At 39.6% G+C, this 24,912-nt stretch overlaps 1 protein-coding gene across 2 annotated transcripts in view; it reads left to right on the top strand.

Annotated features, from left to right (window-relative positions):
• Positions 1-3,280, top strand: part of LOC129672149 (contactin-associated protein like 5-1) — a 784,596-nt gene extending 781,316 nt beyond the window's left edge. For both annotated transcript variants that reach the window (XM_055601442.1, XM_055601432.1), the window contains exons 23-24: positions 620-691; positions 3,084-3,280. In XM_055601442.1, coding sequence (XP_055457417.1) covers positions 620-691; positions 3,084-3,280 — 269 coding nt within the window. The remainder of the gene's footprint in view (positions 1-619; positions 692-3,083) is intronic.
• The last annotated feature ends 21,632 nt before the right edge of the window (positions 3,281-24,912 follow it).

Here is a 24,912-nt window from a genome sequence, read left to right as displayed (position 1 = left end):
AGTGTTTTTGGCTGTCCTTGCCAGTAGACTCAGGTCCAGCTGCAGCTAAAAAGGTCATTGAGGTAACGAGGAAAGTGTGTTTGAAATACAGGGCAGCTGTCATTCCTAGAAATTCTTCAGCAAAGCAGAAAGCTGAGGGGATCACTGAAGGTGCATGGGCCAGGGACCGCCCTCACCTAGTTCAGAGCTATCCTACAACTTACTTACAAGCTAATGAGATCATAGGTTATGGGTTGTAAGCAGTACATTTTATTCATGTTTAAATATTTATCATGTATGTGTATACATGCCACAAAACAAATGGAGTTGGGAGGACAAGGTTTTGGGAGTTAGGTCTCTCATCTTGTTTCAGAGGCACAGTCTCCCTTGTCTCTCTATGTCATCTAGATATGTTACCAGCTACCCCTTCACTGGGATAACAGATTGGAACCCCAGATTTCAGCTCTTAATGCAGGTTCTGGGATTGAACTCATATTGTAATTTTAAATGCATCCCTTCACAATGTTTGTTCACATCTTAGTAGGAATCTTGCTAGACTTCATAAATGTACATTGCATATTCCTTCCCTGTAGCTGAGTGAAAGGTGAAGTTTGAGCTTTGTGTTTCTTCCTCTTTCTAGATCCCTTTGGGAAGGCAGATGAGCATGAACCACTCACAAATGCAGTCCGAAGTGACTCAGCAGTCATTGGAGGTAACCTGTCTTCATTACTGAAAGCAGAAAGATATCTATAATCCTGTTTTCTGGATAAAGTTATCTGAGGCCTTCTTTACCCATGATCATTCAACATCCAGAATCTGGCACTCTTTGTCCAGCCCTTAGCCACTTTATGCATGGTTCAAGATTAACAACAGACTCTCCTCCAGTGTGGGCAACTCTGTCTCAAATTCAGTAGGCAGCTGAGTTCTGAACCAACAGCTGGAGCATTTACCCACAGACGGCTCCCTGCATCTTGTTCATTGCATCCAGTTGTTACTTCCAAAACACATACAAAACAGACCAATAAGATTATGTGTGGAAAGAATTCACATTGGGGCAGACAGATGGACAGAGCTGCAGTCATTTTACTTTGCCAAGTGATTTGGGTTAAATATAATGAGCAGGGTGAAGCCTACATGACAGAAGTTCCAAATCCAGCAGTCCATCTGGCTATGGATATAGAGCTTGCCTGCTCTGCTTACAGCTCATCCCCAACCACCTTCCCTTTCTTTATTGTTTTTGAACTGCCTGTTGCCTCACTGTACCTCACTCTTTATTCTGTCTCAGACAGACTAAAGCCTGCAGTACTTTGATGTTTCCAACTGGGTCTTGAAACATGGAATGTCTCTTAAGTTTGGTTTAATGTAAGGTGCCCGAGATATGGAAATCCTTTTTCTTTGATGACTTGTAACCCTAGCATGTGCCTCACCTCTGCGTTCTGCCAGCTGGGATAAATGAATACACTCCAGATGGAGTTCTTAAAAGTTAGCAGGAGTCATTCATTTCACCTCTATTTAATTAGCTTTTGCTCTAGGTCAGAATTGTTCTAAGAATAGAGATGCAGGATGAGAGATATGGTTTGTGCCTTCCTAGAGAGAGCAGAGTAGGGAGGAGATAGGAAAACACACAATGATAGCAGCATAGAAGCCAGTTCCAAAAAAAAGGGGGGGATGAAAGGACTCCACCACAGTGGCATCGCAGAGAGGGAGAAACATGCCCTTTTTTCAGAGAAGTCTCTTGATATTTCATTGAAATCAGTAAATATTATAGAGAATTTTGTAGGTTTTTTTGTTCTTGTAAGTTTTTATTTGATGAGGAAAGACTGGGTTCTGGCATTCAGCACGTATTGGCAAACTCTGCATAGTCTCTCTGAGAGTAGGAATGTTATCAAAGCCCTACAGGAGATCCTGGGAATCTTGTTCAGCTTATAGCCTGCAATATCCTCTTCAAACCAGCAGCAGGAAAGAGGCAACCTCTGTCATATTTTAAAGCTATAGTTTTTGCTTCAGAATCAGTCGTTGCTACCCAGATTAGACTACCAACTTTGATATTTTATTTTGCCCTCCTTTAAAATATTTTGGAAATATGTCACAAAATGAATTTAGAATATATGACAAACGTAAGTGATCTTAGTTATTGTCAAAACTGTTAAAAATTGATGGAAGATAGGGCTTTATATTTAATTTTCTGGTATCAATTCACACAGATAGCAGCATTTAGACCAAGGAATTCTTGGCAAGGCTTAACAATAACCAGCAATGAGTTTCCAAAATAGGTGCTTTTTCATTAGTCAAACAACTTAGACCATGTGGGATATGCAAATATGCGTATTTTATGAAAAATGAAGTTATTCTGATGACCAAAATGTCAATGTTTTATTGTTATTAATTATTAATTTTGTGTAAATGTTGTTTGTTGCTTATTGGCCTGGTTTCTTCTTATTTATTTATTTATTTATTTATTTATTTATTTATTTATTTATTTATTTATTTAAAATATGGTCTATGTAGTCCAGAATGGTGAAATGACAGATACAGCAGGACAGACTTTGCCTCAAACCAAAGTGGAATGCAAGAACAGATTCCTGAACTTTGTCTTTTGTTAATAAAACCAGTGCCATGACAGCCACACAGCTACACACACACACACACACACACACACACACACACACACACACACACAGACACAGACAGAGACAGAGAAAACAATCTAGAGAGACAAAGAGGGGGGTTGGCTCTCAGACCAAGAAATTCTCCGCAAGGCTTAGTATGTTTAAAATCTGTGGAATCTGGGCTTGATCTATAGCAGCAACATAAACCATAACTCAGAAACTATATAAGTCCTTTGTTGTTCTAACCCCATATTTATTCTTCACTCATCACATAACCTAGAGGAAACAGCCTTTCTCCCACAGTACTGTGCTTATAGGAGGTTTTGTAGAAATGGAAGGACAAGAGCTTCCGGGAAAGTCTTTATTTCTAGATACACAGCAGATTTTTGTTCATGTGTTAGCTTTGTTGCTTTTTTTTCCTTCAAAGTCTGTCATTGTCTAGACTGAATTATCTTGGTGACAACTTTATTCTCTTTCCTCCTGTTTACCCTACAGGCGTCATAGCAGTGGTGACTTTTATCACATTTTGTGTCATCGGAATCATGACCCGCTTCCTCTATCAGTATAAGCAGTCACACCTCACCAATCAGATGAAGGAGAAGGAATACCCAGAGAACTTGGACAGTTCCTTCAGAAATGAAATTGACTTGCAAAACACAGCCAGCGAGTGCAAACGGGAATATTTCATCTGAGCTGCCAGAGGACACCTGGTCCTCTTTTCCTTATTTTTCCACTATTTTTTCTTCTCTTTTTTGTCCTTTAATTTAGGAGTTTGATTTCTGTCGTTTGTCATTAATTTTCTGGAACACACATACACCCACTGAGAGCACTGATCTCTCCAGCTCAGGAGGTCAGGTAGCTGTGGCTACTGTAGTTCACCGACTTGTGTGTCATTGTGACAATGACCACTGGAAGCACAGACTGCACTATTGTAAACAAGGAAGAGACACATGTGCACACACACACATTCCATGTTTATAGTCCAGTTTCTGAACTTCACTGCTCAGTTTCTCAGGCACTCGGTCTCACCAGCTTCCATCAGACTTGAGCTCTGTGGTGTTTGCCTTTCACTATTGTCCCTGCCCAATATCATACGGTTAGGTATGGCTTGAGAGCAGAAGTGAGTTATGTGTGTGTGACAGAGAAGACAGTCAGTCATCCTTTAAGTGTTGGGATTATCAGGGCCCCTAATAGAGCAGGAAAGTATAATGGAAAGTAAATTCACATTTTTTTAGGTCCCCTGTGAAAGAAAGGAGGGAGGTTGGTAGACATTATGCCCAAAGAAATGCTTCTAGAGCCAACAGATTGTGTGAGTGTGTGTTTGAAGTGGGTATTTGAGAAGTATCCAGGACATTCTTTCCTAAGGCACAGCTGAAAGAGTAATGAGCCAAGTTCATGTGTGACCTCTGACAAGGCCACAATCATTGTCCTGCCTGTAGCCTTTCTCTACCTAGGACTTAAATATCTAGAAAAATCTAACTCCATGAGGAGGTGGGGAAACTTGGCTTCCTTGACAGTTCAGTTGAAAAAGGCTTCAGGTCTGCATGGGACTGTAGCCCTTCTTAGCATCTGTAAGAACAAAGAGACTACATGGAAGGCTAAAAGAACACCCACATTGTGGGCCCATAGCAAAGGAGACTCTTCTGGACTGTTTGTTTAAGTGGCATTTTCCAAGCAACCAGACAATATTATGTTATTATTTATGTTAGTTTATTCATATTTATTATTATTTATGTTAATATCCACACTATAAGTAGCCCCCTGACTTCATTCATTATCCTTTCCATAGAGTCTCAGTGCTTTCCAATATAGAATGGTTGAACAGTGAGAAGTTACTTTGTTCTTCTTTTGATATTTGGTTTTGAGGCATGTAACCAAGAGTCTTCTAGAAACTCATGATGAAGTAGCTTCACTATAACTTCACAACTGCTTACTCCACTATACTAAACTAGACTATGTTAGCTATTTTATTCCTAAGATTGCTGTACTGAAGTAAAGAAATTTACACAGGTGTGTATTGTAACAGCATAAACAGAATTTGAAGTCTAAATTGGCTCTATGAAAAGGTTCAGCTGGTAGAGAAAATGAAAAAAAGTAAGGAAAAGAGATGCATGAAAAATGAGTAATATCAAGCAGGTTTATCCCTGTCCATCCAATCAAGAAAGATCTGGTAAAGAAGGAATGTGCAGGTTAGCAGGACTCACATTCTAAAACACACACAATGAGTTCACTTTGACTACTAAGCTGTTTCCCAAGAGACAAGGGACCAGCTGTTGTGTGTGGTCACATCTAGCTCAGAGGATTTCAGGAAAGCCCTTAGTTTGTGAACTACATCACATTTTCAGTCTGCTTCTGCCCCAATGAACACAATGGTACCTCGTGCACTTGACTTACATGCCAAAATAAGGTAGTAAACATCTCAGGCTTCTGATAGCAGATCATACATGTTACTCAAGGAGGCATCTTGAATTTGTTGATGTGGATACTCTTGGTCATTTTATGGCAACAATATTCTTAACTCTGCCCTTGAACCACCTTGGAGAAAAGACAAGGGAGAAACAATCCAAACACTTCAGCACTTAGGAAATGCTAGAACTAAGATCCTTTAAGGAAAAGGTACTGGACAGTTCCCTTTGCAGCGTGGACATGATTTGGATAGCAGGTACTTCACAGTCAGTAGGCCATCCATCTTATTAAATATCCTACCTCTGACTGTCCAGCATTGCCCTGGACAAGGAAGCTTCATCCTGTTTCCAATTTGTGGCTTTTCTTTCCTTGCAAAGCTATACATGTCAGGATTGAGTGTAGCACAGTCCACAACTATGCAATATTGCCCTAAATGTATGTTCTTTACTTAAAATTTTCTATGAATTCTTACTTACTCTCTTCCTCTTTTAGAACATTGTTATCCTTTTGCTAGTGAATTTAAAGTAAATCTTTGAAAAATGCCCCTTTTAATTTTCTACCTATAATAAGAGAAATGTTCACCTAGTAAAATGAGAGTTGAGAGTCTCTTTCTCTCTGTCCTTTCTTTGCTGTTCTCCAGTTTCTACTTGAATTTTCTGGATCTATAAAACAGTGTATAAATCACCTGTTGCTTGGCTGCATATTCCTTTGTCATCAGAAATGAAAATCATGTTTAGCCATAAGCCCCACTAGCAGTGAAACAACAAGTAAGGATGTCTAATCACACTGGAATATTTTCTTACTGGAGTCCACAGATACAGCAACATATTTTGCTGACATGATGTTGATAGATAGAAATGAGGTTACAAGCCGACTCAGTGTGTTTTTTTGTTCACTAATTTGCACTAATTGATAATCATGTAAGGAAATGCATTAAGCCAATCTCTGCCCTCTGCACAACACCCATTCTACTAGCTTCATCCCCAGGTTTGCAGTACATGCAGTCCAGAACACAGGGCTTGTGGGTAAATGCCAAGATGGTGCACTCTTGTATGTAGTCTCAGAATTAATCAGAATTTCCTCACAATGCCACAACATATACCAGGTGAAAAGCTAATAATTTGCACCCTCCAAAATTGAATGATGTCACAGCTAGAGGTAAGGGACAGTTTTAGCAGTGGTGGCAAATCTATTTGGTTTATGTAATTATTCGGTTGTGTTTTCCACCTTCAAACAACTACAAAGCAAAACAAGACTCTAATCCCCCTTTAGCCACCACTTCTTCCTATGGTATACAGGTTGCATGATGCCTGCAATTATTTAATACTCAGGCATTTTCACTTGCTGTTTACATAAAGAATTTATGGAATATGGTCTCTCTACAGTAAGACCAAAAATGTCTGTTCAATATCTCACCCTAAGGGGCTGTTACACTGATATTATTACACAGAACAAATCTATTTATGAAAGCAACTATATGTTTGCTTACCCAAAAAGACTTTTAGCACCAGCTGTATTATTCAGTCCATACATAGAGTAGATTGCTGTGGTTTCTCTAAGGATTAGCTATAAAAACAGAAATTTGACATTTTCTGGGTGTCTCTTTCTCAAATTGATTAGCTCATATTCATTTAAAGAAACTCTGGAACTAATATTTTACAGCTTTATTTTCTTTAGAAATAAGATATGACATTATCTTAATTCTCAACCCTTTTTACAATCACAACTACAATACCACAGCAGAAGCAGGACCAGGATTAAATGAGTATGCGGTTCTCTTTCTTGTATTTAGTCATAAGATGTATATGAAATATCCATGACTCCAGGCATTCTGTTGGCACGAGATATACAAATATTTACTGTCATTGTGGACTTTTAAGTGCATCCATATCAGCAGATCTTACAGTAACAAAAGTGTACACATAGCACAAGAGCAGAGTGCAAGGACTGTGCATAGTTAATTTGCAAATGATTTCCAGAAGCTTCTAGAAGACAAAAAATTTCTGGATAATTCTTAAAATTTTGTATTTTATTTATTAATTCTAACAGAGATGGTTACTTTGTTTCTCTTCCTCAAACTAAGTAACTGCCCATACAAAAAAAAAAATCTGTAGAAGGTGGTAGATGGACTCTTTATACAGAGGAAGAACAAATGGCTCCTGTATGAGCCGCAATTTCTTTAGACTGGGTTCACTATTTAGCTTTGGCTAGTCTGGGACTATATTTAAAACAAGACAGGTCTTGAACTCAGAACCCTCTGGATCTGCCATGGTGTAGACGATTGTCTCTGTCTGTATCAGATACATTTGAAATGATGCTAATTTTTTGTGTTCTTTTGTCAGTTCTACTAAGGCATGCCAAATGTATTCCTTTACACATGGTAGACCAATGTAAAGACTGGAGGCAGAAAAGAACAGCCTCTACTTCTGGCCCCTTCTGTTTTGACTTTTTTGGTGTACATTCCCTTATGTCATGACTCTTCTAAATCTTCCTTGGTTGATAGTCTGACTTTTTTTTTTTTCACTCTCCCAACTCTGCCTTAAAGAATGATTTGACTATATTTAGGGAAATCTCTGAGAACTAGAAATTATCAATTGATTGAATGATTTATTGATGTGTTGTCCATCTAAATGCCATTATACCTATGTATCCTACATGAATAGTTCCAATGCAGACGGTCATGTCTGCTCTCTCTCTCTCTCTCTCTCTCTCTCTCTCTCTCTCTCTCCATACCATATCACTTCAATTAAAAGATTCCCACTAGGAAGGTGCATTCGTAACATTCCCATGGTATCCATGCACATGGGCAACAATCTGTGGACCTATTGCTTAGTTTGTTCATCTACCAACTGCTTCACTTATGTTGAATTCTCTAGAGCTATAATACATCAACCCCATTGCAACAGCAGTCCAGCAAGAGGCTCCTTGACACATTGATAGTCCTTCCACTCATTGTTCCTGAAGCCATTGCTTGGGTATGCTTGCTCCTCAACTATCCTACGGGACAAATTTCAACTAAATAAATAAAATGAGGTGTTATACCTGCAAATGGCAAAGGAGGTTGATTGAAGGTTTGAACAGGCAAATGTGAACATATTTCATTTTTTGAAGGATGACTGAGTGCTGGTTCATGTCTCTTACACAAACTGGAAATGCTTTCTTTAAAAGACTCACAGTATAAATCACTTCTGTACACCAGTTCTTGAGGCTTTCTCAACCTCTGTGTTGATAAATCTTTTTCAAGTCATTTGTTTTGAAAACGTTTGTTTTTCTTCTTTCTCAACTGAGTGTTCACAAATTCTAAATAGTTGATCTACCTAGAAAGAGAAAATGTATAACACACACATACAGAAAAAGAGAGAGAGAGGAAAAATTAATAGGGTTGTTCTTCAAACAATATCAAGAAAACTATATCTATACCTACTTTTTAGGAGAGAAATAGCACCTTTGTGTTGGAAATTCTTTAAATGCCTCAGAAGACAAGGTTTTAGTAATTGTTTTTGCTAGTTTTTAAGTGATTTTTCCCCTCCTTATTTTACATTAAAGTACCCTGAGGAAAAGTAAGAAATACATTTTGTGGTGAAATGGTGTACTTTGTAAGCTAGTCCTCTGTCATTTGTAATGTTTGTAGTCTACAAAGTAATTAAGTGAACATGAGAAAGGCTTAAGTAACATTGGGCTTTTGTATTAGAACAGAATTTATGAGATCTTCTCAAGTTGGAGAAGGAGCAAATAATGTCATGGACAAAATAATAGCTGAGAGCCAAAGCTTCCACCATGAAGTAAGGATGGTTCCTCTTCCCATTTCTCCAGAGTGTCTTTCATGTGTTTGTCTTACACTCTAGAGAATGGACAATTTTACAGAACCCACATGACAAACATTTCACTCATCTTCACATGACAATTCCATCCTATTCCAGTGATTTTCAAGTTTTATGTTTCACTAATATAGTCCAGGAATACTTTCGACTTATCACCACTGTGGTTTTATGTGTCCAGGGTAAGCACATTAATGGCATCTTTAAGTAAAATAACTATTATCAAGATCATCAGGTCCATTGCCCACTGTCAAATACTCCATAGATGGAAGACTAGAAATATTGGAGTCCGTCTACTGGTCATTCTTTCCCCTTCCTTACTCATGCCATCCATTGGCATACATAATGATAGAAAGATAGGTCACTCTCCATCTGCTACAGTGTGTACTTCAGAAAGCCACAACCTGATACTCTGTGAACACTCCTCCTTTGATACTCCTCAGTACACAAGTAAAGCTTACATCAAATAGCAGCTTAAAATCAGGAGGCTAGTCCCAAGTTATGACAAAGCTGATGTGTGTCACTAGTTACAACCTGGTCATAATTTCACTAGCATTATACTGTGCCATGCTTCGGATCCCAGCAGTAAATCTGAGAGGACATGATAAAGGACACTGGGTATGCAGAGCAGGCCTTCTGTCACCCTGGAACCTCCTTGAATGGTCTCTCCAGATGGAGCAATTTTTATTGCAACCTTACAGGATGAAATGAATGAGCCTCTGACTGGTTATATTTTTGCATTATAGTCACCCATATCACAAAAAACATACATGAAGTACTAGCATAATTTTTTCTATTTAAATGGCAGTACCAACCAGGGTAATCTTGTCCTGCCTTAAATACACTTGAAAAAAAAAAGTAAATAACCACACAAAACGTAAAGTAGTATAGTTATATCATGAGAAGGACTTCATATTTGGTGAGGATAAATGCCAATAATTTTTCCTGTTTGTGGCAAAAGACACACTTTCCAATAGCCTATGTTGTCCTTAATAGACACTTTCTACTGCTAGCTAGCCTATGGCAGGAAATAGAACATAGAGAAATGAAGACACAGGACACATTCTAATTATACCTTCCTAAATAGGTAATGATTCACATTTGGTTCATGAAATTCCTGAATCCCTAAGGCAAAGAATTATCATGTTCTTTTCAGATGAGAAGTTAGTCTTTCTGGCATGATCAGGAATTTCTTTGGAAGAATAAGAGGTCAGGGAGATTATGCTTAGAAAATAAATATATATATATATATATATATATATATATATATATATATATATATAAGAGCCTTTCCCAAATACACATCAGGCTTTCTTTTGATAAAAGCACAACAGAGGCAAAGCAGACCATCTCCTTTGGGATAAGCTGTAGACTTCTTGTTTCTTTGGATATTATGTTTTCTGTCCTGTACTAGAATCCCTAATCCCATGTGATGTTGCCTCCTCCCAAGGCTGTTTTATAGAACATATAACATGTATTAAAGTTAATGTTACCCTTATATTTCTTTGTTTTCTATGTTTTTTTGTTGTAAAAAATAAAAACTTACCTGTAAATATTGTATATTTAATAAAGAGACAATTTTGTATTATTTTGTGTGGAACATGAATATGTCTTGCTGTGTTGTTCTTTGGTTAATGAGGAGTCAAGCAATTAATCCCTCAGTGCCCACTTTGGTTTCTTAGGTCATTAACTCCTAGCCAACATGACCCATGGAAAAAAGCCACAAAACTCCTACTCCCTGGTTTTATTGATCGCAGTGTAGCTGAAAATACTGTCTTGGGTTCTCTCATGTTTAACTGACTGATACCAAAAGTGCATGTGAGCAAGCTCACTAATTTGGTGAAAACATTCTTAAACCATCTTGACCTCAGTGTCTCACAGGATACCTATAGCCATGTTGAAGCCTTCTTAATGTCCACTCACAACACCCATTCTTTGTGTCTCATTTTACCTGTACTTTTTTCTCATGGAAAACTGTTATTTATACAACAGTTCTGTGTTTGAAAAAGCAGATGGATATTGCTCTGGAGTAGAATTGTCTTTCTACAGACTTGTATTTATGAGTCATCTGGTAGACATACACTTATTAATAGAAACTAAATGTGATTTAATGGTCTGGAGCTGTAACTCAGTTGGTAAAGGGCTTCATAGTACACGTAAAAGCCCTGAATTTGATTCCCAGCCCCAAATAAACAGGGCATAGTGGTACACACCTATAATTCCAGTATTCCTCAGAAAGTGAAGGAAATAGGATCAAAGGTTCAATATCATCACTGGCTACATAGGATACTGAGGCCAACCTGAGCTACACAAGACCATCTCATGCAAACAGGCAAACAAAGAAACTCCCTACAGTGGAATTAACTGTTCCAGATAAGACATTTATTAGCTTCTTAAGCTGTTCAATACATGATGAACCTCAGAGAAATAGGAGGGAATTCATAAGAAGGAGAGGCTAAAACTGTTAAAGAACATAGCACTGAAACAAGAGGAGTGGGAGAGAGTCAAAGTTTATCTGAGTCCAGAATAAATCAGTGAGATTTGCTGAGACAATGCAGGGGACTATGAGAAAAAATGAATCCAAAGAATGAATATTAGACTTCCAAATGGATAGGGAAATCATTTTTGTTGCATGTGTAATAAGGAGAAGATTGGAGGCTATTATTTGAGGGAAGTGAACTACATGAAGCTCCTTTAAAATATACTGAAGATCCTTATTAGAGACACCATAAAGACAGTGGGGAAGAAAAGATTGCAAATCAACTGAAAGGACTGAGGATCACAGAGCCTTGTGGATCAGGGCTCAGAACCACTGAATATAAGAGTTACATGGGTACAAAGGTCAGATGAACCTGTCCCTTATATACAATTCCTTAATATTCTGGCACCTACTATTGTGATTCAGAATCAATTCATCACTGAAATCCACAATTTGCTAATAAAACTTAGAAAATAAAACCTAACTTTTATAGATCCTGAAGACCAAATCAAATAATTCCTGTGAACCACTTAGCCAAATGTATACCCCCTGAAGTTCTCCACAAGGCTGCTTGATATTTACTGTTTGTGTGTGTGTGTGTGCATCCACATGAGAGAAAGAGATAGAGAAAGAGAGATGTCTGCATATATTGATGTCTGAATGTAATGTGGGGGCCAAAGTTTGATGTCAGGAACATGTTGGTAATCATCCTCAATTGCTCTTTTATTCACTGAGGTATTCAATGAAACCAAGAACTATTCTCCCTAGCCAGCCTGCGCTGAGGATCCCGCCATCCTCCTGGGTCTAGAATATCTCAGGATGTCATTCTTACCCACCATTTTACATCAGTACTGGAGACTCAAGTTCTAGTCATCACGATTGGACATATTTGTACTTTCACCATTGATGGATTTCTCAGTTCTGTCATTTCAGGTGTGTGTGTTTTTTTTTTTTTTTTTTTTTTTTTTTTTTTAGATAACAGAAGCTTTAAAAAGTTAAATGACAGAGAAAATATTCAAAATGTTACATAAACTATCATTCCCAGTCTGTGTAATTACAACCACTTTCCTTAAACACAGTTTGCTACAGGTAAATATATAAATGTGGGAGAGGAGGGGGGTGCTAATTAAATCACTTATAAAGGGTCATGACCTTCATAGCCTAGTGCTTTTGAGTGTATGCCTTTCTCTACCTCACTAGCTCACCCTCATTCTTGAAGGTGCCTTCCTTTTTGTTAATTAACCATCTCTATTTTTGTGAACAGCCATGTTTCTCTGGTTGGCACAATTCACTGTCCTTGTAAAATAACCTGGAAACTTGAGTAGGTGCCCTGAGATTTGGATCTATGCCTGCAACACAGCAGCTCAAAGGCCAAGCCAAGGAATTTCCTTCAGCAACTGTAAGAGGATCACAAGATCTTTTTTAATCTGCCAGTCAATTCACTGGGAACATAATTTAAAACCATATAATAGGAAGTAAGGCAGGTAGGGTGGAAAGTCCAGTTCTACCAGTTTTACATCTGACCTTGAAGTAGCTACTTTATTTCTCTGATTTCTAATGAGGAATAAAAGGTACAAAAACATTGCTAATGATGAACAGGAAGGAAGCACATAAAGCATCTATTAAAATGCAATTTATGAAAGTTTTCCATAATTGCTTCAAGGTGGGATTTAATGCTTTTTCATTTTATATTCTCTCAGTCCCAGCAGGACACTCTGGGATGGGATAACCATGCTTCTTCCCCTGCCTTGGAGCAGGCCTCTCCAAAAGCCAAAGAAATGTTTTTCCCATTGCCCTTGCCTCATTAAGTGGAACTGGGCTAGTGCCATCATTTCTCAGATTAGCCATTGTTCCTGCCTCTGAGTTTGCTTTTCTGATTCACTCCTTGAAGTGATGTGGAAGAAACCCAAATTGACTGAACTGGTATTAGGAAGAATTTATTCATAGATTTGCTTAGGTGACATTAAGTCGCACAAAGTTGAATTTATTTCAGAGTGTACTGCCTCTAAAATAGCCCAAAGTTAAGTAGTCAGCTAACCAGGTCTCTTAGAGATAAGCAGTATTTAGGAAAGAAGTGTTTATTTACCAGGATTGACCAGTCTTTAGGCTCTGATCCAGTGACAAAGAAGAGAGCTCTGACTTACAACTAGCTTTTAGGCCCCTATTCCCATACTAAAGACAGTTCTAATGGGCATATCAGGGGGAGCAGTGTAGGGTCACAATAATCACAAAGTCTGGGTCTGCCACTAAGTCCTCTATGTTCTTATCTGGAAAAACATGATTCTTCCTTGTAGGCAAGATGACCCTGAGGAAGAAGTAGTTAAAAAAAACCATAACATTGGTTTACTTTAAATAATTCTCATAACATGTGATATCGATGTAGTGGAAATCTTATTGCTCAAGTAGCCTGACTTCCATCTCCTGTCTCTATTTAAATTGTTTAAAGACTCACTTGAGTGCAGGGCCCAAAGAGATTTAAGAATGGCAAGGTTTGTGGAATGTATGAGTCTAAAATGTATTGAGTTAGTGAAGTCTTCTATTGAATGTCTCCTTTTCCTTGGTCATTTGCTGAGAGCTTGACAAGCACTACCCACAATTTCTTCCTTCATCTCAAAGGGTGTGACTGATTACTCACTGAGAAGACACATGCTATCTATAACAGTGAATCATCATCTCTTCAGCTTCGTTACCGGTTATTAGAAGAAAGCTGTAAAGGACAGAGGACAGAAGACAGAGGGCTCAGTGCTCAGAAGCAATTTTGGTTCCAGGTACTCAGAACAGGAAACTAATAAGCACGTATTCCTCCAGCCCCTTAGAATACAAAGCCATTATCTAGATTCCTCGGATGTCAGCACTCATGTAGTACACATGCATCCTCACGGTGCACAGGTACAATTGTAATTAAAGATAAAATAAATCTTTAAAACCAATTTAATGGCTGGCAACATGGCTCATCAGCTAAAGGGAATAGCACTAAGCCTAGCTCCCTTGATCCTCCTAGATCCCAAGGAGACACAAAGTGGAATGTGAGAATATCCTCAAGAAAACTGTTCTCTGATTTTCTTTTCTACCATCACATGCACTGTCCCCCCAAGCCCCCAAAGCTGGCCAAATGCAGAAATCAACTGACATTAGTCTGTTCAACCCCAGTGATACATCCCTAACACACTCGCTACACCTAAGGCTCAGAGACATCAGAGACAAAGAAGCCACATGACCTGGAAGTCTGCTTCAAGACTTTGTCTTCAAGATCTGGTAGAAAAATTTCACTTACAAAGTTTCAGCAGTATAGCTTTCTAAAGAAGACTTGAACAATTCTAACAGAAGTTAATATGCTATTCTGGGTAAGGGAAGCTCTCATTGTCCCCCATCCATAGACTAACAGCTAAGTATAAGTAATTAATGATTGCTAAAAGGAGGAGAAACAGTCTTCTCCAGAAATGAGATCCCAAACTGGTTATCTAATACTAAGTAGTAAGCCTTGCAATCATATATACATACATATATGTATGTATGTAATGTAGGTATATATGTATAAACAGCAGCTTTTTAGTGTTATAACTCAGCTTTTTAGTGTTTTTCTGTCTCTGCTTCCTCAGGTCTGCATTTCCATTCTCTGTTCCCCTCTGTATTAGTAAGTCATGGAAAGATGTATTAGTAACTTTCCTGTTGCTATTATAAAATGCATGACAAAAGCAACCTGAGGAGGGAAGAGTTTACCCTGGCTCACAGTTCAAGGGCATAGTCTCTAATGGCTTGGAAGGCAGGGCAGCAGGAGTATGAGACAGCTGTTCACAATATATCTAGTTAGAAAGCAGAGAGACAGAGAGAGAGAGCTACACACTTGTGTTCAGTTTATGTGGCTCTATCTTATTCCTGAGGTTGCTGACCACTAGTCCTCAGGTACAATGGAGCAAAACCAATGAACTGTGGATTCAGCGATCTATTGACATGAATGGAAATGACCTTCCAGAACCAGCTTCAAGGAGGCAGATATATTTTATTCAGGGTGAACAAGGGTTTTATAGAACTTTTGGGAATGGTTATGGATATCCAGGGTGGGCAAAGATCAGTGGCTGAAGGGCTAAGGTACTGAGACACCTCATTTACCTAGGAAGGCATTCCAGGAATCCCAGGTGTTTGTTAAATGGGTTTTTATCTGGAGGAAGGTAGTTGGACATTTAATTTCCCTACAGTCTATGTGACATTCCTCAGGTAGAGGGTGTGGAGGTCCAGGATCTCCCAGCAGAGAAGAGGAAGCCTCACCAACAAAAGGAGTCCTCCATTTTTGGTCAAGTTCTTTCAAGACATGGCAAATCACAAGCCTAGCACCAAGGTTTTCAGTCAAATTCTCCTCGTCCTCCTCTTAGTCCTCCTCCTTGTCCTCCTCTTCGTCCTCCTCCTTCCCCTCCTCCTCCTCTTCTTCTTCCTGGGGATACTTCCCAGCTCTATCCCAAGGAATATTTGAAGTGATCTTCCCTCTTCAACTAAACTCATTTAGAAAATCCTTCAAATATATGCCCACGGATGTTTCCACTGTAATTCTAAATATAATCAATTAGACAACTACTATTAAGTTCCCCCAGGACTGAAGAAGAAGAGCATGAAAGGGTATCTCCAGTCTAATCAAATATTACCTCTGTAAGCAGCTGCATTTTTTTTTTCATGGCTTTAGTCCTAGCTAGAACTGAATCTCCATTTTTAGTTGTAAGTCACTGGGCATCCTTCATATCATTTGCTCATCATCTTTCTCCAAGCTCTCAGTAGTGTTAAACTTACCAAGCCATTGAACTCTTGCTGCACTCCAATGAAAAAAAAAATCACTGTCAAGAGATGTTGGATTATTTAAACATATTCAGTATCACTTGGAGAGTGCATTTTATTCAACTTTGACTAGGTAGTAGCTATCATCTTATTTGTTCAGTTCTAGCTCAGGCTTGCCTCAAACTCACTGAGCAGCCGAAGATGGCATTGAAATTTGTATACTTCTACCTTTATCTCTCAAGTGCTTAGACAACTATGCAACAGGATACTGAGAGGACTAGGCCTGAACCCCATTAAAAATAAAATCATCAGTCCCAGGAACTAGGTGATAGATCACCAATTCCAGGAACAAGACCATAAAATCCTCTACCCAAGGAACAGTCTGGGATAATCACAAAAATGGGAGGATATCTTACCTCAGGATGGGGCATCTGAGCTGGGCAGCCTCATCTCATCCAGTAGTTCCATGGAGCAAGAATGTAGCTTACGAACCATCTGGATGCAAGCCAGTCAGGAGTTGACCCTTGTAAATTCCCTGGCACTCACAAATGAGGTTTTTGATTACCTAACCCATGCTGGAATTCCCCTAGTTTCCTATAAAAAGGTTTGCATTCCTTTGTCTAGGGTCACCATTGTGCCTGGATGGTGGCTCCAAGACAATGGTCTTCTGCAGAATAAATGTTTTTTGTTGCATGGATGCTACTTGAGTCTGGGGTTGTTCTTTCAGCCTCTTCTGGACCCTAACAATACCTGTTTTACATAGTGTTGTAGACAGAATCCCTGGTTTCAAGCATGGTATACAAGCACTTTACCAACAGAGTTGTATCTCCATACCCTTGCTATTAATTTTCTTCTTAGCATAGCTTCATAAATATACTTGTGGATTGTATACAACAGTCATAGAAGAAGGATGGATTAACATCTTATGTGTTACAAGAGAAAGTTTGACAGGAGCATAAACAGATGAGAAGAAGAAGAAAATAACTTGCTACTTGTTTCTGGGGACATTAGACCAACATGCAAACAACTTCAATCCACAAGACATACATAAAGAAACAGAACAATCCTCACAGTGTCTTCCTGAATTTGCATAGTAATGGATCTCAGGAGAGGTTTCTGTACTTTTTTCTTTTTTTAGATAAGGGTGTATATATCTTTTTAATTTCATGTTTTAATTAATGATTTTATGTTCTATATATTACCTTAGCTTATAAATTCAAATGGGGATTTGGAAGTCCTTCAGGTATGAAAAGTCTTCAATAAATGTAAGGTTCTTATTATATGGGCAATTAATATTTAATTTAAAAATGAATAATTAAGCGTGTCCTAATTCTACATTTCATGGTGTTTCTGGAGCTCATTCTTCATATTCAGGCTACAGCACCTCACTTTTCTGGTTTGTCTTTTGTCAAGATATATGCCATCTTTGCACTTATTTCCCTCTAAACACACTGCCAAAAGAATGTTCTATGTGCAATAAGGATTTCTCTGATCAAAAGAAGACATCATTGGGAAATGCCATGAACTAAATAATTCCTTCTTTTGCTTAGAGCAACCCTTCACAGCATTGGGAGAGACCATAAAGCAAAATGTGGGCAAGTGTACCTACATTGTGTATTTTATGTATGTCTGTGTGCACATTTTCTTACATTTGTGAGTGTGTGTCTGTGTGTGTGTACGTACATGTAGAGATGGGATTCATCCACCTTGTTGTTTGAGGCAGCATCTCTCCTGGAGCCTGAAACTCCACGTTTGCTGACCAGCAAGTCTTCAGAGATCCTATTGTCTCTACCTCCCTACTTATACAATAGGAAACACACACCACCACTCCTGATTTTTAAATTAATATTGAAGATACAAACTAAGTTTTGTACTTATGCATCAAAATTTTTCTTAAGGACTTTCCAAGCCTCAACAGCTGGACAGGAGCAAAGAACATTTAAAGGCCATATCACAATATATGATACAGTGCCATGTAACCATGGAATACCGTCCCTTTCATTATCAAAAATTGTCCACCATGGAAAGTACCACCAAATAACTGCATGGCCATCAGATTCAGGAGACTAGAATGCTACCATCAATCCCACCCCACCAGAGAGAAATCTGCTCTGTCTCTGGTCACCTGATGTGTGCTGAGTTCACACTTCCCTGGTGTCATGTCCACCTTTACATAAGCTCTGTGGACCTTAACTCAGGCCCTCATCTTTGAATGAGAACTGCTTTCTTTATGGCGATATATCCCCAGCTTATCTAACTCTGTAGCTTGAGGTTTTCACGGTGAAGACATCCATGTCACAGAAATCAGGAAAGCTGTAATTTTAGTCTTTGTTTGCCCCAACAGCCAATTTGTCATTACATTTCCCAATTATTTGATTCTACTTTTGGGTTCAAAGATAATTTTGCTAGCTATAACAGAGAAGTGAAAACACTTCTGTTCCATTACATGATACTTTATAGCTTGGGAGATTCTAAGCACCGAAATTCAGATCTGAGCTCTCATAGTGGTTATGCTTCTCTGTCACCTGACATCAACTGTTTTTCCCCCTTGGGGATCAGTGTCACCAGTCTTAAAACAGAGGCAGTAGATGAAAAGACTATCTAGAAACTTCCAGCATAACTGATCATGATATTAGCTCATTAAAGAACGTATTTTGGAAAGTTCCTGAAAACCCAGGCAGAATCTCTTAAGAGAAAAGCCTGTTCTATGTCATGGGGAAAAAAAAAAAAGATACCCAGCTAGAATGATGTAAGCACATACCTTTAATTTACACCCAGTTATCTACATGGCCTGAGAGAAAAAAAAAATGTTGATAGCTTCTCATCCATTTAATAATTGTTTAAAATACAATAGTTTATCATCATCTTATCTGAGTTTATCTTAATGTATTTGGAATAATTGAGATATTCTCACCCCTCATCACTGCTCCTCCTCTGAGATAGTTTGAATCGATTCAGAGCAATGTTGCAATTATAAATATGAATCGTCTCTTATTCTCAAGTTCTCATTATCTCAATTTCCATTATTATTAGATTCCTAATTTCTTTTTCTTAGATCCACATCTCTGCATTTGTGGAAAGCCTTTTAGATAATGATTAGCAATTTATTTGTATATTTGTATTTAACTATTGATATTAAGCAATTTTCTTTCCTGGTTTGAATGGACAAAGATGCAGAGGCAGAGAAGCCTAGCTTCATTTTGTTTTCTCCTCTTGTAATCCTGCAAGAAACCATAATGAAAACAACAGATAACAACAAGCAGCACAAGGTCTTCGAGGCTGTTAGTTCCTTAAAGCAAGGTCAGCACAGAATCTCTCCCATCTGACCCTTTGTTCTTTTTCCACACAAAGAATGACCAGATTTTTGGTCCTGATATCCCTTTAGACATACTCTTGTTTCCTAACTCATCAGTCCTGACCCTGTTCCAAACCACCAGTATCCTAATATAAGCTGCTGGTCACAGGCATGATATACTCTCACAGAAAGGCTGGGAGTGAGCTGAGGAGGTCAGTTTTTGAAGTGCTTGCTGTGTTAGTGTTCGGATCTAAATTCAATGCCCAGAATCTATGTAACAAACAAACAACAACAAAGCCCAGATGTTTGCAACCTCAAGGCTGGCAAATAGAGAGAGGAGGATTCCATGCAACTTGTTACTAGAGAGCATAGTTAGTGAGAGAGTTTCAAGCCAATGAGAGACCTTTTCTCAAAACCAAAGTAGTCAATTCTGAGCCACAAATCTGGAGATTGTTATTTGGCCTCCTCATTCACAAGCATGCATGTGCACACTCACATACATTTATGCAAACATTTCGCCTCCACAAACGTGTATACCAACAGATACACAAACATACATGCTTTCACATAGACACATGAACTCCACACATAAACACACGCACACACACATGAATAAAATATCTTTACATTAGAGTATATTTACTCATTGTTGGATAATGTCAAATGAAATAGAAACAGAAAATCATATTGTATAATCAGAACCACTTCCCAGTCTAGTGTCAGCCAGCTAACACAGAGCCAGCTATCTTCTGCCACACTATGTGTCAACCTTTCAAATGGGACACATTGGCACCTTTGGACATGAAGTGCTCAGAGATCCTTACTATGGACGGAGACATGGCATGGAGATGTGGGTCCATCCAGCCCCTATTCAAGAGCCCCTGTTCAAAAGTGTAGGACTGGGCCTTGATGCCCTCTTCTTGATCATTTGCTGGTGTAGGATGTCTGGGATGGATGCATCCTGACAGGAAGGTACACATTGCATTGAGTCAGGTCATGAAGTGGCAGACAGCATGCTGCTGCCCCCAGATGACTGGTGCTCCTGAAACTTGGACAGAGGGTTCATATACTGCATTTCTGAGCTGACTATGCTATATATATTTCATATTCACGTTTTGTTTTGCTTGCTTTCTTTGATTTTTCTATTAATTAATTCAATTTATATCTTGGTCATAGGCTCCTTTCCCTCTTCTCCCAGTCTCAGCCTCTCCCCAGTATTCCCTACACCCTATTTGTCAGAATAGGGAAGCTACCCCTACTCACACACCCCAGCTCATCTATTCACATGAGGACTGAATTTATCTTTCTCCCCTGTGGACTTGTAGGGAAGCACCAGCAGGAAGAAGTGATCAAAATGAAAGCAACATAGTCTGTGTCAGAGATATCCCCCACTGTCCTAACTAGTGTGCCTATATGAAGTTTAAGATGCCCATTGGACTTATCTTCCTGAGGGACTATGCATCATGGTATGTCTATCCTGTACTATATGACTAAAATCTTCTTATAAGTGAGTATATACCATGTATGTCTTCCTGGGTCTGTGTTACCTCCACCCAAGATAATCTTTTCTAGTTCCATCCATTTGCCTGCAAATTTCATGATTTACTTGCTTTTAATGGCTGAGTAGTATTCCATTGTGTAAGTGTGCTACAATTTCTTTATCCATTCTTTCATTGAGGGACAGGCATGTCGTTTCCAGTTCATGGCTATTATGAATAAAGCTGCTATGAACACAGTTGAGCAAATGTCCTTGTTGTATGGCAGAACATCTTTCAGCTTTATGCCCAGAGATATTATAGCTGGGTCTTGAGGTATGGCTATTCCCAGTTTTCTGAGAAAGTGCAAGATTTATTTCCAAAGTGGTTGTGCAAGATTGCACTCCCACCAGCAATGGAAGAGTGTTCTCCTTTTTCCACATCCTCTCCAGAATGTGATATCACTTGAGTTTTATATCTTAGCCATTATGTTGGGTGTTGAGATTTCTGTTCCTCTATTGAGAAATCTTGGTTTAGTTCTGTATCCCATTTTTTTTGATTATTTATTTTGTTGCTGTTTAATTTCTTGAGTTCTTTATATTTTTTTGGATATTAGCCTTTTGTCACATGTAGGATTTGTGAAGAACTTTTCCCAATCTGTAGACTGTCTTGTCATTCTATTGATAGTGTCCTTTGCTTTACAGAAGCTTTTCAGTTTCTCTAGGTCCCATTTATTAATTGTAGATCTTAGAGCCTGAAGTGTTGGTGTTCTATTCTGGAAGTTGTCTCCTGTGTCTCCTGTGAGTAAGAGTTCAAGGCTCTTACCCACTTTCTCCTCTAGCAGATTTAGTGTATCAGGTTTTATGTTGAGGTCTTTGATTCACTTTGACTTGAGATTTGTGCAGGGTGATTAATATAGAACTACTTGAATTTTTTTCTACATGTAGCTATCCAGTTAGACCAGCACTGTTTGTTGAAGATGCTGTCTTTTTTTTTTTTTTCATGGTATGGTTTTGGCTCCTTTGTTAAAAAATAACTATGCCCAGATATTTTGGTTCTGTTGCTCTCCTTGTGGAGCTCCTGTCTTCTCCAGGTCTTACTATCTCCCTCCATCTTTCACATGATTTCTTGCATTCTGCCCAAAGTTTGGTTATGAGTCTCAGTATCTGCTTTGATATACTGCTGGGTAGAGTCTTTCAGAGGCCTTTTATGGTAGTTTCCTGTCCTGTTTCTTGTTTTCTCCTTCTTCCAATGTCCATCTCATTTGTCTTTCTGAGTGAGGATTGGGCATAGGGGTCTTTTATGAGACTGGTACCCCAACCAAAGACCATTTATGGAGATAACCTAGGTCCCCTGCTCAGATGTAGCCCATGGCAGCTCAGTATCCAAGTGGATTCCCTACAAAGGAGAACAGAGACTGTCTCTGACATGAAGTCAATAGCTGGCTCTTTGATCACCTCCTCCTGAGGGGTGATCAGCCTTGCCAGGCCACAGAGGAGGACAATGCAGCCAGTCCTGATGTTAATCTTACTGATACATGAGCATGGGAGCGCTTTCCATGTTCTGATATCTTGTTGTGATATCTTCCATGTTCTTCATTTTCTTTCTTCAGAGACTTAACGTGCTTACTGTACAGGTCTTGACTTTCTTTATTAGAGTTATCCCCAGATACTTTACATTATTTGTGGCTATTGTTGATAGTGTGGTTTTCCTAATTTCTTTCTCAGCCCATTTTTCACTTGCATACAGGAAGACTACTGATTATTTTGATTTAATCTTGTATGCAGCCACTTTGCTGAAGGAGTGTATCCATTGCAGGTGTTCTTTGGTGGCATTTGGGCTTGCTTATGTAAACTATCATATAATCTGTGAGGAGTAATACTTTAACTTCTTTCTTTCTGATTTGTATCCCTTTGATGTTAGTTAGTTGGATTATTGATTTGTCTAGAATTTTTAATATTTTGTTTGAAGAGAGAGACATATATGGAGAGAGTAGGCAACCTTGCCTTGATGATTTCAGTGGAATTTCTTTTGAGTTTCTCTCTATTTAGTTTGATGTTGGCTTGCTGTGTATAGCCTTTATTATGTATGGTCCTTGTATCCATGATCTCTACATTATTTTTTTTTTCCTGAAGGGTTGTTGGATTTTTTTCAAAGGCTTATTCTGCATCTAATGAAATGTTTATGTAGATTTTTTTTTCTTTTAGTTTGTTTATATGGTAAATTATATTGATGGATTTTCATATGTTGAACCATCCTTGCATCCCTGGGTTGAAGTCTACTTGATCATGGTGGAGGATGTGTTTGATGTGTTCCTGAATTCAGTTTGAAAGCATCTTATTGAGTATTTTGCTTCATTGTCTATAAGGAAAATTGGTCTAAAATTTTCTTTCTTTGTTGAGTCTCTGTGTGGTTTAGTTATCAGGGTGACAGTGGCTTTATACAATGAGTTTTATTATTTTGTATAATAATTTGAGGAGTATTGGTATTAGCTCTTCCTTAAAAGTCTGGTAGAGAGGCGGGGCAAGATGGCAGCGCCGGGAGGACTCTCATTCTGAGGAGCAGCACAGCAGGATTGGCACAGGGACCAGCAATCAGAACTCGCGGCCATAAAACACAAGTGGTTGTGTTTCTCAGGTGAGAGGATACCCCACGGTGGGGGATTCGATCAGCTTTAACTCACCCGGCAAAACCGCGGAAGAGATCCCCGTTCCGCCAGGCGCTTGGTCGCCAGCCCAGAGCTACCCGCCAGCGCGATCTGGTCACGGTCCCAGACTGAACTGTGGGCCCACAACACCATAGACTGGATTTCCCAGTCGACAGATAACCCCACGGAGCAGGAAATAATTGGGACCGACCTCAGGTTACCCGGACATCCCCTGGAAAAGACTCGGGTTCCGCGGGTGCCCCAGGAGCCAGCCCGGACCCAGAGCCGGGAGGGACAAAGGCGCCTGCCTGCACGGAGCCCTGCCTGCTCGCGTGATTCGCTGCCTCAGATAGAACTGTGGGCACCAGGGCAACAGGGCACCAGACTGCGTGTCTCTGGCAGGAGGAAACCCTCAGTAGAGGGGGTCAGCAGCTCTAACGCTTAGGACACCCAGCACCAAAACACTTCCTGGACTCACGCAGACTCTAGTGCAGGCAGAAGCGCTGTGCTCTGCCACCATTGTTGCGTTCCCCTGGGGCACTGGGACACACACACAGCTGCATCCTCGGACCTGCAGGAGCCGAAGAGCCATTACAGCAGCCCTCAGATACTGTGCCAGGGATCAGCCAGTTGTCCCTGGCTGGACTACCAAAACTGTAGGAATCCCTGATCCTTCAGGGGGGCTGCACCCACAGCGTCTGGACCAGAGTGGTGCCTACAGCCGCCATCCCAGACAGAGACACACAGCTTCTGGTCCAGAGTGAGGCACCCAGCCTCCAGACCAGAACAGTGCCCCCAGGCGCCAACTCAACCTAGGTGCACATTCTCCAGGTCCAGAGCAGAGCAATCAGCCTTTGGCCCAGAGACTTGCTGAGTGCACCTCTCACTTTCTCAGACAGAACTGTGCGCCCCAGGATAACAGACTGAGTTTCCCTGTTGGGAGAAAACCCCATAGCTAGGGAATCAGCAGTTTCTTCAAGAGGACTGTACATGGAAATTTAGTGAGCAGCAGCACACTAAATTTATAACAAGAAACCCAGCAGTGGGGCAGCTGTCTTGAGAAATTTTATGGGTAAGAGGAGATCCCCCCCTGCCTAACATAGACCACAGCTACTACTCAGGGCTATAAACCTGAGGTGAGCAGTGGCATCTCCGGAGAAACACTGGCCATACAGTGACCATAACCAAAAAGCAGAGAAGGACTCCTTCAGGAAAAATCATCTTCCGGCCAAGGGGATACTCCCTACCTCAGGACTCCAGGAAGCACAGAAACTAACAGCCAAAACCTAAATCAGCCCAATGGGTAGAGGTCAGCGTAAAGGCTCAACCAACAAAAGACAGAGCAATATGGCATCTCCAGAACCCAGCCATCCAGGGGCGAACAGCCCTGAACAATGCAGCATAATAGAAAATCAAGAAGATGACCTTACATCTATGTTG

Source organism: Psammomys obesus, unplaced genomic scaffold (genome assembly GCF_907164565.1).
Source record: "Psammomys obesus unplaced genomic scaffold, mPsaObe1.curated_primary_1811, whole genome shotgun sequence".
Classification (NCBI taxonomy): domain Eukaryota; kingdom Metazoa; phylum Chordata; class Mammalia; order Rodentia; family Muridae; genus Psammomys; species Psammomys obesus.
The sequence above is the reverse complement of the archived record's forward strand: the minus strand, read 5'-3'. Positions and strand labels throughout refer to the sequence as shown.